The sequence below is a fragment of the Culex pipiens genome, chromosome 2 (assembly GCF_016801865.2).
Source record: "Culex pipiens pallens isolate TS chromosome 2, TS_CPP_V2, whole genome shotgun sequence".
NCBI lineage: Eukaryota > Metazoa > Arthropoda > Insecta > Diptera > Culicidae > Culex > Culex pipiens.
In genome coordinates this window covers 19,895,405-19,911,746 of record NC_068938.1, presented here as the reverse complement: position 1 = coordinate 19,911,746, position 16,342 = coordinate 19,895,405, and the positions used below count along the sequence as shown (strand labels likewise).

Below are 16,342 nucleotides of genomic sequence, written 5' to 3'. Positions count from 1 at the left end.
AAAAACCAAAAAATAATTGAAATTGCTCTCATTTCCGTAAAACTTCATCAATTCCAACTCTCTTAGATGCATTTGAAAGGTCTTTTGGAGCACTTCAAAATGACATCCAGGATTGGTATGACTTTTTCTCATAGCTTTTGCAAATTACTGTTAAAAATTGTTTTTTTTTAAACCTTAATATCTTTTTGCAACAGCCTCCATCATCCATACTCCTGTAGTTCAAAAGTTAGGGAATTTCATGGACTTGCTTACTCGCAGAAAAAAGACTTATCAATTCGATAAATTTCTGCCATCAATTCGATAAATAAAATTATCGGTTGGCAACCAATAATTTATTTTATCAAATTTAATAAGTTTCTTTATCAATTTGATAATAATTATTTATCAATTTGACAACATAAATTATCGATTGATAAACGTCATTTATGAAACGTCAAAAGCTCAATTTATCAAATCGATAAAAATATTAATCACATTGATAAAATATTTTATTGAAACAATAAACGTTTTTATCAGTATGAAAATTTTATTTATCGTCGTTTTGCAGGTTGTTCTTTTGTATTTTGTTATATAAATTAAAATCAAACAAATCACGTTACATTTTTTTTATTTATTCACATTTACAATTGTGAGTTTACACCACGAAAATTATGTTAACTTCTACCTGCACTGGTTCAGCAGCAACGTTGTGTACACCGTACTAGGTGAATGGTCATCGGATGTTTTCTGGTCACTTCCACAGTTTGCGAAGGGATGTTTCAACTTTCCAGGCTGCAGATCAAGCTGCAGATCGGATGAGCTGAGAGACACATCTGAAAAAAGAATAGCAATGCTTAGAACTATACCTGCCTAAAAATACTTTTTTCATCGCAGTGCAAACTTACCACTATCAATCTCTGCCTCCATGGGAAACGACAGCCTCTTCCCTACTTGCTGGGCGACTGTTGCCATTTTCCTTAGCTCCGGTTCTGGTGCTGCCGGACTTAAACGTTGTTGCCGGACTAGGATGTTGCTACCGGAAGTTTTAAGGATGCCTTTTCCAACGCTTCAAGGGATCCAGCGGCGATATTTCGGTTCTAACGGGTGAGGGTGATTGGTTAACCGTGCGGCTGCGACTTATCCTTTGGATTTTATACAGGATCCGTGGCCACTTTTTCTGGATACAGCAGATGTAAAGAATGTAGTTTCATAAGAACTAGCAGCACTGCATCGCCCATCTGTCAACAATCACACACACAGCTCTCCCGCTATTCATTCATTCAAGCGTCAACGAGCGTACATAACGGACGTAAATAAAGTACCTCGAACAGACTTAATTCGTGTTTTACTACAAGTCACTGATACTTGTTACATGGTGTCAGAAGTAAATTAGTACGTCGTTAAAAGTGCGAATAACCGTTCGTCGCGTTAAGCGCAGAAAGCAAAACAGTTTGTCGTTCAAAACGCGGAAAAAGAACAATTTGTGTGTCGCTCGAAAAGCGTTTGTTTACAAAAAAGTTCGTCGATCAAATCGTTTCAAATGGCGAACGTTCTGGAAGGAAGACTGCCCCAGCAATTGGACTGCTCAAATTTGGCCAAGGAGTGGCCAAAGTGGAAGCAGCAGTTTCACATTTACATGATCGCCAACAACAAAAACGCTGAGCCGGAACAAAACAAGATCGCGACGTTTTTGTGGCTGATCGGGGAGCGAGGAGTGCAAATTTACAACACGCTTTTCCCAAACAACGGCGATGTTGAGAGTATGTTTGGAGTTCCAGCTGCGGCCGCTGCTGTTGCCGCTCCCGCTGGCCAAGCACCTGCCGCTCCCGGCGCTGAAGATAATGACCCGCAGCCGCCAGCACGATCTCTCGTGGAAGTCATTACGGCGTTCGACGGGTACTGCTTACCACGAAAAAACGTTGCAATGGAGGCGTTCAAGTTCAACATGATCGTGCAGAAGGAGAAGCAGTCGTTTGCTGACTTCGAGACGGCTCTGAGGACACAGCTGGGCTACTGTGAGTTTGAGTGTTTGACGTGCCATTCGTCGTATGCTGACCGTATGTTGAGAGATCGGATCATCATTGGTGTTCAGGATAAGAAACTCCAGCTCAAGCTTTTGGACGGGAAGGATGAACCATTGGCGAGAATCGTTGAAACGTGTAAAATTTTCGAAGCAGCTGCAGAGAACAAACAACTTCTAGATCGCAGAACGCCGCAGACGGAGATCAACAAAGTCGCTGAACAAGCCTCGCAGGGAGAAAATGAAGTTGCCGCGGTGAAAGGTGGGCCGATGTGCTTCAACTGTGGCCAGCCCTACAACGGACGACATCGTCGATACTGTCCGGCCAACAACGTCAACTGTGACTCGTGTGGTCGCCGTGGTCATTTCATGAAGTTCTGCAGGGCATCGAAATCCAGCAGCAACAATCGCAGCAGTGGTTCAATGGAACAGGGCAACTCTCATCGTGCAGCAGGAAACCAGCGGAGCAACATTCATCGGGCAGCAGCAGCATCTTCGAGCCAGGACCAGCGAGCTGTAAACACCACAGTTCAAAGTGTGAATTGGGCAGATGCAGGTAACCAAACAGAGTCAGGTGAGAAGAGATTTGATACTACAGGCTTTTCAAATTCTTATTTTAGAGTGAATTCAAACACTGAGGATAATGAGAAGACACGATTAAGGTGGACAAAATGTTACCACATTCAGAACTGGCCGGTCCTTTTTAAACTCGACACGGGCGCGGATGTTAATTGCATTCCCTTGAAATACGTAAAGCAGATAAACATTCCCATCGTCAAATCCTCTTCCTTCAAAGTTGTTGATTACAGTTCGAATAAAATCCAAATTCATGGTCAAGTCCGGCTTTCATGTTTCGACCGAGAAAGAAAAACGACTCATGCTGCAAAGTTTCTTGTTGTTGATGATTCTTTTGAGCCTCTTTTGGGCCTGAGCTCGTGTGTTGCTTTTGGTCTTATCAAGCGATTGCATTCCATCGATTCTTTTTTAGCACTTCCGTCTGATCAGGATTCTTTTGTTGATCAAAACATTGATGTATTTGATGGTTTAGGAAAATTTCCAGGGACTTGTACGATTGTTCTCAAAGAGGGGTCAATACCAACACTTCATTACAAAAAGCGGATCCCACTCAGTCTTCATGATCGATTGAAAGATGAACTTTCGGCCATGGTTGAGCAACACATCATTAGTCCAGTTGATTACCCAACTGATTGGGTTAACAACATGCAAATTGTTGAAAAGCCGAATGGTTCACTGAGAATTTGTTTGGATCCGAAGCCGCTTAATGCTTGCATCAAACGTGAACATTTCTTGATCCCCAAATCTGAAGATATCCTAAGTCGATTGAGTGGTAAGCGCGTATTTACAGTGCTTGATCTACGTAATGGTTTCTGGCAAATGGAATTAGATCGTTCAAGTTCTGACCTTACCACTTTTATGACTCCATTCGGTCGTTTTCGTTGGAATCGGGTTCCTTTTGGTATCAGTAACGCCCCAGAAATGTTTCAGAAGCGAACAGTTAAGCTTTTCGGTGATATTCCAGGAGTTGAAGTTTATTTTGATGACTTACTGATTGCAGGCACAGATTTCAACGATCACGATAAAATTTTGAGCCTTGTCCTTGAACGTGCTCGCAGGAACAATATTAAATTTAACTCAACAAAGACTCAGTACAGAACAGGGAAAGTTAAGTTCATGGGACACATTATCTCTGAAGGATACATTGAGCCGGATGGTTCGTACATTCAAGCTATTGTTGACATGCCTAAACCAACCAACAGATCAGATGTTTTGCGCCTCCTGGGACTTTTCAAATATTTGGGTAAATTTATTCCTAACTTGTCTCGACGAACTGCTGCCTTGCGTAACCTTACCCGAAATGATGTTCAATGGCACTGGAATGACCTCCATGATCGCGAATATGATGATGTTCTAAAATCGATAGTTCAAACTCCTATTTTGGCTACGTTCGATCCAACCGCTTCTATCACAATTCAGACCGACAGTTCAAAGGATGGATTGGGAAGTGTAATTTTACAAAATGGTTTACCAGTTGCGTATGCTTCGCGTACTCTTTCCAAGAGTGAACAAAAATGGGCTCAGATAGAGAAGGAACTGTTAGCTATCGTGTTTGCCTGTGAGAGATTCCATCATTTTCTTTACGGTCGAGATTTTAAGGTCGAATCTGATCATAAACCCCTTGAATCGCTAATAAAGCGCGATATTGATGATGTTACTCCTCGGTTGCAACGAATGTTTCTCTACCTTTTGAAATATCCGGGAATGACCATTCAATATACTCCTGGCAGAGAAATGTTGATTGCTGATTGTTTGTCTCGAGCCCCTTTGCCCGATGATACGGATTTCAGCAAGGAGTTGTCAGGTATGATTCATTCCCTTTCGCAACGTGTTTGTCTATCGTCAGATAATCGTGATTTGTACATCGAAACACTCAGCAAAGATACTCGCTATAATCAGATCGTCGACTATGTTGAACGAAAGTGGCCTCCGTACAATCAGTTAGATGATATTGGTAAACTTTTTCACAAATATCGAGAGGATCTCCACTATGAGAATGGTTTGTTGTTCAAGGATCATCGACTTGTTGTACCAACTTTGCTACAGTCAAAAATTGCAAATTGGTTGCATGCTCCACATTTTGGTGTAGAGAAAACTTTGGCACGTGCGCGGTCGCAATTTTTCTGGCCTGGCATGTCGAATGATATCGCTGAGCTTGTAAAGGGTTGTGAAGTTTGTGAGAAATTCACTCGAAACGTCCAGAAAGAGAGTCTTCTTTATGACAGTCCACCTGAGTATCCGTTTTGCCGCATTGGTGTAGATCTGTTTGAATACGGTGGTCATGATTTCGTTGCGTTAATTGATTCGTATTCAGGGTTTGTAGTATCTGAAATTTTACGAGAAAAATCTGCCCGACACGTGATTGATATTTTGTCGCTATGGTTACCCCACCACAATTAAATGTGATAATGTCCCGTTTAACTCCTCTGCCTTTGATGATTATGCAAACAAATGCAACATTGAATTTGTCTTCTCGAGTCCCAGATATCCCCAAAGTAATGGCCTTGCTGAAAAGGGAGTTGCTATTGCAAAAAACATCCTTAAGCGATGTTATGAAGTGGGTGATCGCGATTCCTTTCAATACCGGCTACTTGAGTATAACACAACACCTGTGAGCAGCATGGGTTTGACTCCATCACAATTGTTTTTCGGTCGTCAACTGAAGGCAAGACTCCCAATTGCAAGCGAACTCTTGAAGCGAAACAACCTGAATGAAGTGGATGTGAAGGATAAAATCGATAGTAAGCGTTTAAACCAGAAGCGATATTATGATCGCCTTGCAAAGGACTTGCCAGAGCTGAATGTCGGTGCTAAGGTCATTTTTAAGAAAAACGGAAAAGAATGGCATTATGGCCAAGTAACTCGAAAGGTTAATGCAAGATCTTACATCATCAAGGACTATTTTGGCAATCATTTTCGTAGAAACCGAAAGTTCATTTCCAACAGTCAAAACGAAGGATTTCACGCGAGTGATCAGCTTTTTGAGGAGCATCAGGATCAGCCCCAACCCCCACCCATTGTACCTGCACACTTACATAATACAGACAACAATGTAAACGAACAAGTTCGTACAGAACAATCTACACCACAAGTTGAGCGCGATCAATCGCTAGCAGGGTCACCGAATTCATCCATTTATTTTGATGCTGACCAGGATAGCTTTGAATCAGAAAATGAGACTCATTTGAACCTCACTGATAATGGAAGTATTAGTCCACCTAATCGTGACGATCTTAATGTACCGTATAGAACTAGGAGTGGGCGTGAAGTGCGACCACCAAGCAGGTATAATGAATAAGGTTAGGCTAAGGTTGTTCTTACATTGAACGTTTTTTTTTTTTTTATTAAAAGAAAGCGTGTAAAGAATGTAGTTTCATAAGAACTAGCAGCACTGCATCGCCCATCTGTCAACAATCACACACACAGCTCTCCCGCTATTCATTCATTCAAGCGTCAACGAGCGTACATAACGGACGTAAATAAAGTACCTCGAACAGACTTAATTCGTGTTTTACTACAAGTCACTGATACTTGTTACAGCAGATTTTTGTGGAAACAGGCTAACTTCCCCGCTCAGTTGTTTTTGTTTATGTTTTGGATGACAGGAAGAAACGTGCGTGCAAAAAAATCAAGCGATAATTAAATTTATCAAAACAACAACAAATATTATCGTTTTGATATTTTAAATTTATCAAATCGATAAATCTACGTTATCAAAACAATAACTCAAACTTATTAATGTTGATAATGTGATTTATCAAATTGATAAGGCTGAATTTTTCTGCGTGTACATTCGGCGAAGAAAAACGAATCATAACAAAGCGCCCCCCTCAATGACAGCAGGGTGATATAGACGTTGGTGATTTCAAAAGGAGTTATGTTTGTTTTACTCAAATAAAATTACGGAAATGATGTTTTATTGAATTTGGATGATCAATTATCAATAAAAGCAACGTTTTTCATCGTTTGTTATTATTAGAACATCTTATTTTGCTTTTATATTAAAATGGGAATTGAAAATGGATGCTCAACATTCAAATGCGGTTTTCTCAAAACGCATGGTTTGTACATGATGCTTTTTGAAATGTTGGCGTCGAATTTACAACTAATGTTCTACGTTTTCTAGAAAATTTATATAAGAGTACCGTAAACTGGGGTGACTTTGATAGCCCGGGGTAACATTGATAGAAATTTGATTTGGCCTCAAATTTTGATACATCCAATGTAACAGTCACATTTTTGCATATATGTTCGATAATAAGCTATCCTTTAATGCTTACATACTCAACATTCTCAAAAATGTTTAGATATTAATTTGACAGGCATTTGAAAAACATATCAAAGTCACCCTGAACTATCAAAGTCACCCCAGTTTACGGTAGTTCTCTACGGCCCCGCATTTTTTTTGTGATTTTTCAATTTTCATTTTTTATTTGAATGTAACTCCTTGCATTGTCAAAAGTAGAGGTGGGCAAAACCGCTCTTTTTTAGGAGCCGCTCATTTTCTGCTTTTCTGAGCTGCTCTTTTGAGTGGCTTTTTCCCTCTTTTCCAAAATTCCAATTTTTTTTTTGAACTTTTATAAATTATTTAAAAAAAAAGACATAAAACGAGAAGATTTGCTTGGAAACCATTGGTCTTGATGGTCTCTATAGCAAGATTTCTGATGTAAACGTTCGAATAATTGGGAAGAGCATTAAAATTTAAATTTATGAATTTGGAGAAAATTGCTACTATTTCAACATGTTAAATGCATTCAATGAATATTGATGAGAAAGTTGCAATAAAATATGTTGAAGGCAGTTCTCATCATTTCGGGAAATAGCCACTCTTTAATCTGTCTTATTATCATGAAGAACTTGAAAAGGTGCACCATGGGACAATTTTAACAAATTTGGCAATATATAATAAGCATTGAAATATTTAAAATTACATATTTATTTTTCAAACTAGTTTAATGCTACAATTTGTTGGAATTTTAATAAACACAAGTTTAAAAATCATTACATCTTGGAACTGTTCTTTCAAAAGGTCGAAGTTAAAAATGAATATGAATGAAAAAAATATAAAAATTGAAATTAAAAGCCTAGGTTTCAAAAAGTGTTTAAAAATGCATTTTACACGCGCCCAGTTGCTTTCTAATCATTAGTTTTGAAAATATCGAGGTATCGACGGAAATTTTTTTTCGCGAAAAAAAAAACTTTGGTCGGACTGTACATTGGTATTTCATGAAAATTTAAAATGTTTTCAAAGTTGAACTCCGTGTTGAAATATGATTATAAATGCAAGAAAATGCATTTGAACTGGTTTTCAGTTGATTAAACTTTGACATAAACTTTGAAAAATATTTGCAACGGCCTTAGAGACTTGAAAATAATTCTGAGCCATAGTGCGTTATGGTGCACAATCTGGTTTGGGAGATATGAATGTTCAAATAATCGTATTTTTCGGAAAATATCGATAACCTGGACTACAAAATTATTAAACTACGGCCTACGTTGCAAATATTTTTCAAAGTTTTATGTCGCCCCCTTCAAAATCGATCCAAAAAATCATCGGGCAAAAAAAATTAAAAAAACTTAATGGAAATAGATGTCTAGTCAACTGAAAATAATTGATCAAAAATATTTTTTTTATGAAATTTCGTTGTGCAGTACAGCACAGGTTTTTTTCACCGAGAAATAAAAAATCATCAAAACTAATGATATGCAAAACAACTAAGGCCGTTGCAAATATTTTTCAAAGTTTATGTCTCCCCCCCCCCCTTTAAAGTCAGCCTAAATAATCAGGGGGCAAAAATTTTTTTTATTTTTTTTTCGAAAAACTTCTAAATTTTAATGAAAATTAATGTTCAATCAACCGAAAACCAGGTAAAATGCATTTTCCTGCGTTTATTATCATATTTAGCATGTTTGAACTCCCATGAAGACATTTTAAATTTTCATGAAACGTCAATACATCGATATTTTGAAAACTAATTATATTGCAAAGCAACTGGACGCGTGTAAAATGCTTTTTTAAAACACTTTTTCATCCAAATGTTGAAATCTAGGCTTATAATTTAAATTTTTTATATTTTTTTACCGATTGTAATTTAATTTTTTATATTTTTTTATTCTTCTATTGCTTTTTTCTTGTAATTGAAATAGAATATTCGATTATTTTTTAACTTAATTTGCAATTAACAAATTTTCTATCGAAAAATTCTTTACAGAAATTTGGATGAAGTGTGCCGTTTCGAGATTTATGCAGTAAAAGTGGATTTGAACTTTAATATTAAGTTTTATAATTGTTAAAAATAGTGAGTGTTTACTTGTGAAAATATATTTTTTAAAGTTCAGAAAATGTCCTATAAATATGACTAAGAAAAATTTAAGATTGTACCCCTGATTGCTGTTATATAGCGGGTAAAAGAAAGAAACCGGAAAGTTCCCAACTTCTAATGGTAATATCTCAGCAATTATGATCAAATTTCAATTAAAAAAAAAGGAAAACATGTATGACATTTTCTGATCTTTTCGATTTTTTTTTTAATTTTGGAATCAAGACTAACATTTTAAAAGGCCAAATATTCACCAGGTATTTGACTTTTTTTGGAATTTTGGAATCAAGACTAACATTTTAAAAGGCCAAATATTCAACATTACGCCTTTTGACAATGTTAGTCTTGTTTATTTTTTCATCTGCTGTATCTCAGCAATCAAGTGTATAGAAAATTTTCTGAACTTTTTTTAAATCGAAAAACTGGAATTTCTAGCTAAAATTTACTTTGTAAGTGGTTAACAAAAAAAAATCCACAGAACATTTTTTTTATCGTAAATTAAAAGTTGCTGTTTTTTTTCTCTTGGAAACAAATTTGGGAAAATAAATTTGTTGGGAAAAATTAAAAATCGAGTTTTTTTTTCGATGCACTTGTATTTTTCATACCGTCATCAGGGGTGACATTGGGTTTGGGGGGTGAGATTGGGCCATTCAAAAATTATGAAATTTGTACTTGTACAACTTAACCAAAGACACCAAATCGATCATGACATCACGACCAAAGACACCAAATCGAATGACAAAGAAGGTTAAAGCTGCCAAAAATAAATAAATTAACAACAACAACAACAAAAAATATATGGGATAGAAAATATCCAATAAATTTTTCCATGTTCAGAAAAAAGGAAACTGTCGTAAAATTTGCCGATCTCTGAAAACAAAAATATTTTCGAAAATTTCAAATGAATCTGAACATTTGAAAAGGCTCACAAATGTTTAGTTTGGACTTGAGTATAGACCATATCAAAACATTTTTCAATAACAATTGCAACGGCTTAATAGAAGAGAATAAAAAAACTTTAATTTGATTTGTCGGCCTAACATCACGTCAACAAAGCGCCTTCTTGAAATTTTGACTTAGATTTCTCAAGCAAATTTTCAAAACCTTTACCTATCCCCCAATGAGAATTTTGGCTTGAGCCTCGACTCGATTCAGTCTCGATCTCGAGCCAGATCGACTTGAGGCTCGAGCCAAAATTTTCAGTGGGTCTCTTCACAAAAGTTTAGCACTCAAAAAACTACATTTTTCTTTTTTATTGAATAACATTTCAAATCAAACATTTATTTTCATTTAAAAAAAAATATTAAGTGTTTTCGTCCCTCAGCCCTATTAATTTTTGAGAGAAGAGAAGGAAAATGAAGAAAATTGTAAAATTTTGAAGAGATAACCTGATTTAATTTTTTATGTCAGATACACCCTACTTGAGCACATGAAATGTTTCAGTTTGAAATTATTCTAGTACTGCATTACGAAACGTGCGTTCATTTACTCCAATTGGTGCGTGTCTTGGATGAAAAAAAAAACTGCCATCTTTGATCTCGACAGGGCAACAAGACGAAAGTTGTTTGAGTAGGGATCCTCAAAACATTTTCTATCTTTTTTTTATTATCAATTTTGCATTGATCGTGGAAATTCTCAGTTAGTTTTCGAAGAAGTAAAAACAAACGATTTTTTTAATTGAACAACAACGGCTGATCTTTTTATTCGAATCTTATTTACACATTTAAACGTCTCAAATCAAATATTCACATTTATTTACATACTCATTCTTTCGTTTAACGATTTTTTGTTCTCATAAATTTTATTACAACAGCTCCCTGCAAGTTACCAAGCCTTCGTTAATGCAGAAGAATTAGTACGCGCAGCCCCTGTGATATAACTTTACTCGCTACTCACCTGCTTTCACCTCGAGGGGAAGGGGGGTTAAATATTTCCAATTCGAATTGCACTTCCTTATAAAACAACCATCTAAAGAAGGAATACGCCTACAGGGTTAGAGAATTACAAGCACCGCACCATCGTCTGCCACGTCCCAAAGCATTCGCTCCAGCTTTGAGGGCAGAGACTTTACCAAAGATTAACGGGGAGAAAAGCAGAGTTAGTCGATTTCGAAGCAGAACAGGGGCAAAGCAAATCAAACTAAGAGTGTGGGTTATGCTTTCTTTGTTTTTTAAAATATTTGACTTTTTTTTAAATATATTTTCTTCTTCATTTCCACAATTTTCAAAGTGTTACGCGCCCTCAAACCTTCACTTTCTAGTTTTGTCTCACTAACACTGTTGCGAGTAGTGAACCATCAGCGCTTGCTGTGTTGTTGTTTGCTTTTAGTTTGTCAGTTTACTTTATTTGGTTATTTGTAAGTGCTTTTTTTTTATTTTTTGGGGGGAGGTTCCTCTGTTTCACTACTCAATTCTCGAGTTTTTTTTGAAAAGGTCCTATAAACAAAATTTTCACTTTTTGCTTTTTGGGTGTTTTTGAAAACCCCTGACTCAAGGCGGTTCTAAAAACACCCAAAAAGCAAAAATTTAAAATTTTGTTTATAGGACCTTTTCAAAAAAAACTCTTGAATTCATGTGTTCATCAAGTCCCTTTGATTTGTTTTTTTCTCATAAGCGCTGTTTTTGTTTAACCTCACTTCAATTCTCAGTTTCGTCGTCTTCTGCTGCTGCTGTTGCTGGCTTAGTCAAATGGATATTGTTTAGAATTAAATTAAGCTTAAATAGTAAAAAGCTATAGGTAAACGTTTTTTTTGTTTGCTACTAGTCTAAAAGTTAATAGCCTTCGATTGTTGTGTGTGTTGTGTTTTGTTTAATGTTGTTGCATTTTAGTTAGTTGCATGAATATTTTTAGTGTTTGTTTATTAACTTTCGACGAGGTTACTGCGATGAGGTGTGAATTGTGTGAAAGTTTTTGGAAAGTTGCAAAGTTGTTGAAATCACTTTCTCATGTTGAACTTTTTTCTCTTTTGTATGTGTAAGTGTGTATTGACTTTTGAGGTTTGTAGCGTTTTAGAATTATTCGTCCAATACGATTAAGATTTCTTTAATTCCTCGTTTAAATAGAGATAGGCTTAGCTCTGTTGTATTCGAATGATATAAATTGTTGGCATCGTTTCGGGTTCAGAATCACATTCTGTGGACACACACGCACGAAGAGGGGGGAAGAGATATTTGTTTAATCTGATTTTACTTTAGGGGGAGGAATTACTGAGTATTGGAAAGTTTCGCCTTTCTCTCGTTCTCTCCAAAAACTTTGCTTACGTTTAGTAGGATAAATCAATATGATTTAATTGTAATTAAGTGGTTATTTCATGTGTTGTTACCATCCAAAGAGCTAGAATAATGGTTTTTGTTGTTAAACAAGTTAATGTTTACGGAAAATTAGAATCTACTGTACAGCTAGTGATATTAACATTAATTTCGTTAACTTTTTTGGAGGGACGAAGCGCAGCAATTTCATGCCAAAATTTGCAACGGCCTCTTGGCATGAAATTGCTATGAAGCAGAGCAATCAACTTTCCACCAATTTACCCTGAAATTTTTGCATACGCAACGTCCCTCCGCAACTACCTTTTAAACAGTAAAACAAAAAATACTTCTCCTTCCCTAAAAAATACAAATCGTTAATAATTTAATTTAAAACAAGCTGAAAGCGCTAAAACGATTCATCTAACTCTCCTTCTCTATCTCTTTTACTCTTGCTCTGACTAACATAACCGAGACGAATAACGGGACTGTGTAAAGAAAGTCGTACTTTAAGTTCAACTAACAAATCTAGATATGGCGTTTTTTACCCTTAATCCGAAACCTCCAACAGGATGATATCTAACGTAACGTTTTTTTTCTTCTTCTTCAATTTACTGCTCCACTACACTTAAAAAACACTGCCGCGTAAAATTAACACACTAACAACTAAATTGGACGAAACTTTTTGTTATTTTTCTTTTCCTTCTAGCATTTTACAATTCCAGCGCGCTCGCACACACTCCATCAAAATTCCTCTTTAAGCACATTTTTATTACAATTTCTTCCTATAGTTACAATTCCAAAAAACAGTTCCTTCAAGGCGCACACACAATGACAACGAAACGCAAACACACGCTACATCAACACGCACACATACACACCCCGTTTTGACCTAACCTAAAAAAAGGAAAAAAAAGATTCTCGCGTTCATCTCTACGATCAGCCGCTGTTGTTCACGTGTTTCTGCACCTGGTTCAGGATGTCGTTGCACTTTTCGTACATGCTGGTGCTGTTGTTGAGGTCACCGCCGAGGTTTCTGAAATAAATCAAAATGAAGCAATAAATATCTCCACTTCTTTTTTCTTTAAAAATATTTTTAAAACATCAAGAAAAAAATGCATGAGGAATTGGGCCCGATTCTAGAAGAAATGCAAGCAATTATCAAGGAATTTGGTGAGATCAGCTCATTTTAAATCCATATATTAACTGATGTCTTTGTGAGAGGAGAATCCTATTTGCTCTCCATCCGCATTGACTTTCTCTTCTCTTCTCAGCGCTTTTTCAAACGGTCTTTGTCACGGGATACTGCGCTCAACTTAATTCTCGTCCGCATTGATTCTTTCTTATTTTTGATTTTCTGTTCTTTTGTTGCTTCTTTCAACCATCTGTCTCTTTTTGACCTTGTGAGGAGAATTTTTGTTTCATCCGCATTGACATACTTCACATACTTCATACTTACTACCAGTCTTTATGAGGGGATACCGAGCTCGATTTGCTCTCCATCCGAATTGGCCTTTTCACATCTATGATTTTCCTTTTTATTAGGGTAGTTCTCTACCAACTCACCGGGAAAAGTTTCCCCCACCCCTCTTCGATTTGCGTGAAACTTTGCTCTAAGGTGTAATTTTGGTCCCTGATCACGAATCCGAGGCCACAATAATCGTCCATAGGGTCATTCTTATGCAAAATAAGCTGAACTTTTCGAATTATACAATGTTTGGCCCTTGTAAAATATTAGTCTTGATTTAAAAAATCTCAAAATATTTTTTTCGAAAAGATCGGAAAATTTCACGAATGTTTCATGCATTAACATTGAAAATCGGACCATTAATTGCTGAGATATCGTCATTAGAAAATGGTGGGCTGTTTGGGTGAGACTTGAAAAACTTCAATTTTCGTGTTTCTTTTTCTTTAAGCCGCTGTAACTCAGCAACCAGAGGTCCAATCTTCAATGTCTCTTAGACAATTTTATAGCAAATTTTCTGAACTTTTCAAAAAAAATATTTTTAGAAATGGTCACTCATGGTCACTATTTTTAAAAAATGAAAAACTGCAAATATTTCGCTAAAATCAAACTTTCGGTGGCTATATCTTGAAAACGGAGCCCTTAATCAAAAAATCTGTAAAGTACTTTTCGATTGCAAATTCAATTTTAAAAAATAATGTCAAACTTGTTTTTGCATGAAACTTCGATTTTTTACAAAAATCACTATTTTTTCAAAAATTCATAACTCGGCGGCAGATTTTTTGACCATGTTTCTCTATGGCTCAAAAGTTGCGGATTTTTGTCCCCTAAAACATATCAAAAAATCTCGAAAATCAAAAAATACGTATTTTGGGAAATTGAGTTTTAGTAAAAAAAAAGTTGATAAAAAATCTGCAAATTTTTTTTTCCTTGTACCTATTTTTTTCTCAAAAGTCCTCAACAATACCTACAACTTTGCCGAAGACACCAAATTGATCAGAAAATTCACTCAAAAGTTACAGCTGTTTGAATATTTACATACCATTTTTGTATGGACAGCTGCCAAAATTGTATGGAGACTTGTATGGGTGAACCAATGACACCAAATAGCATATTTGGTCATAGGGAAGGCCCCCACAAAGTTTGAGCCAAATCAAAAAATACAAACAAAATCCATTTCCGGTTTTGGTAGAGAATTGTTCTCTTAGTAAAAATTCAGAAAAATGAAAGGGGTCGTATCGCCACTCCGTCACGAGATATCGAAAAATGGATATCGGATTCGTGATCAGGGACCAAAATAACCCCTACGAGCAAAGCTTCACGAAAATGCAGAATTCTGCAGCAGCTGGCCTAGTTGAGCTGGGTCATTCCATCTGAAGCGGAACAACATTTGAAAATTACCTTCTCCGATGCTGCTCAAATTTGGCAGGGCTGTTGATACTATCAAAACATGCAAGAAACCCGAATTTCATTCAAATCAGACAATTTGTGTACCTCCCCCAAAAAAAACCCCAGTATCCTTCAAAATTGAGTCTAAGACCAACCTTCTAAGATTTGTGGTTCTTGAGCTATCGCCGTTTGAAGATCAGAGGTTCGCTCAAAAAAGGCCAAAAACTCGATTTTTTGGGAAATTCAAAAAAAATCGGGGTTTTTGCATGTTTTGGTAGTATCAAATTTGAGTAGGATCGGAGAAGGTAATTTTCAAATTTGCACTTTTTTGTGCACTGGATAATGTCATTCAGCTTCGTGAACTACGTTGGAAAGTTGGCTACCAACTGTGCTGATTTTAGTTTTTTTTACCACGCTATTCGTCATGTTAACTAACGATGCCTTCCGTGCTCTCTAGTACGAAGTTTGCTGGGATTCCTATTCAGTTAGCACAGAAGCATCGTTATGTCTAAAACAAAACAATGACTTTAAAATCCCGTCGTTTGACATGCAAGATTTTTATAGCCTGCCAAACAAATCGCAGTTCACTGGGTGACCAGAGAATCAAATTGCCAACAGAAAAGTTTTCGCTTCGACTTTACTTGAAAATGGCTCAAATATTGTCAACTTACGCTAATTCCCTAAACCAAGAGATCCAAACGCGTTACATCGAAGAAAAAAACATACTGATTGGAAATTTGGACCCATACTTGATGCGCATCAAGGTGATCGAAATTTCGGACAGTGTGCACACGGGACATAAACATTCCAACTTTTCGGTGGTCCTACACGGTAAAACCGGAAAACAACACGCGTTCAGCGGAAGCATACAATCAAATCGAACTTATATAGTACATCAGGATAAAAATTATAGATGAAGAAAAAGATCTGATTCACTCGTTATGTAAAAAAGAATTTGTAGTAAACCTTAAAACTCGCAATTCGCAATTTTCAGTGTAAGAACGGGCCTTGACCGATCTTATGCACCAGGTTCCCGACGAACACGCACTGCCCTTACACCTACATCTCACCCTTGCTCTGAGTCAGTACGAGCAGCACACTAGAACACGCTTTGAGTGTTCGTGCCAGGCATGCACACCTTCTTTTCCGGTTACGCATTTTAACTCGGCCGGGGGTGGTACATTACGTAGGGTTTGATGTAAGTATAAGCGCCTAACCATTTATAGTGTGCCTATCAATTTTCATTAAAGCAAGTACTGTTTTATTTTTAGTTTGAATTCAAAAACTAGTTGTTATTTTACTGTGTATTGTTTTCTCCTGAAATCTTTCCTAGTGTTGAGTCGTGTTT

The 16,342-nt window shown here is 36.6% G+C and overlaps 2 protein-coding genes across 7 annotated transcripts in view; one reads left to right on the top strand and one right to left on the bottom strand.

The window, feature by feature from the left end:
* Positions 1 to 1,193: 1,193 nt before the first annotated feature.
* LOC120432465 (uncharacterized) lies at positions 1,194 to 2,836 on the top strand. The gene is made up of 2 exons (XM_039597695.2): positions 1,194 to 2,555; positions 2,620 to 2,836. Exons 1-2 carry the CDS (start codon positions 1,520 to 1,522, stop codon positions 2,622 to 2,624), a joined length of 1,041 nt encoding a protein of 346 aa, XP_039453629.1. The 5' UTR covers positions 1,194 to 1,519; the 3' UTR covers positions 2,625 to 2,836.
* An 8,737-nt stretch (positions 2,837 to 11,573) lies between these two features.
* LOC120432460 (uncharacterized) overlaps positions 11,574 to 16,342 on the bottom strand; it is a 219,040-nt gene continuing 214,271 nt past the window's right edge. For all 6 annotated transcript variants that reach the window (XM_039597677.2, XM_052708432.1, XM_039597676.2 and 3 more), the window contains one exon: positions 11,574 to 13,176. In XM_039597677.2, the coding sequence (XP_039453611.1) occupies positions 13,080 to 13,176 (97 nt within the window). In that variant the 3' untranslated portion in view covers positions 11,574 to 13,079. The remainder of the gene's footprint in view (positions 13,177 to 16,342) is intronic.

Bases quoted from the DNA above. Each gene is read 5' to 3' on its own strand.
- LOC120432465 (XM_039597695.2), top strand. From the start codon at position 1,520: ATGGCGAACGTTCTGGAAGGAAGACTGCCCCAGCAATTGGACTGCTCA.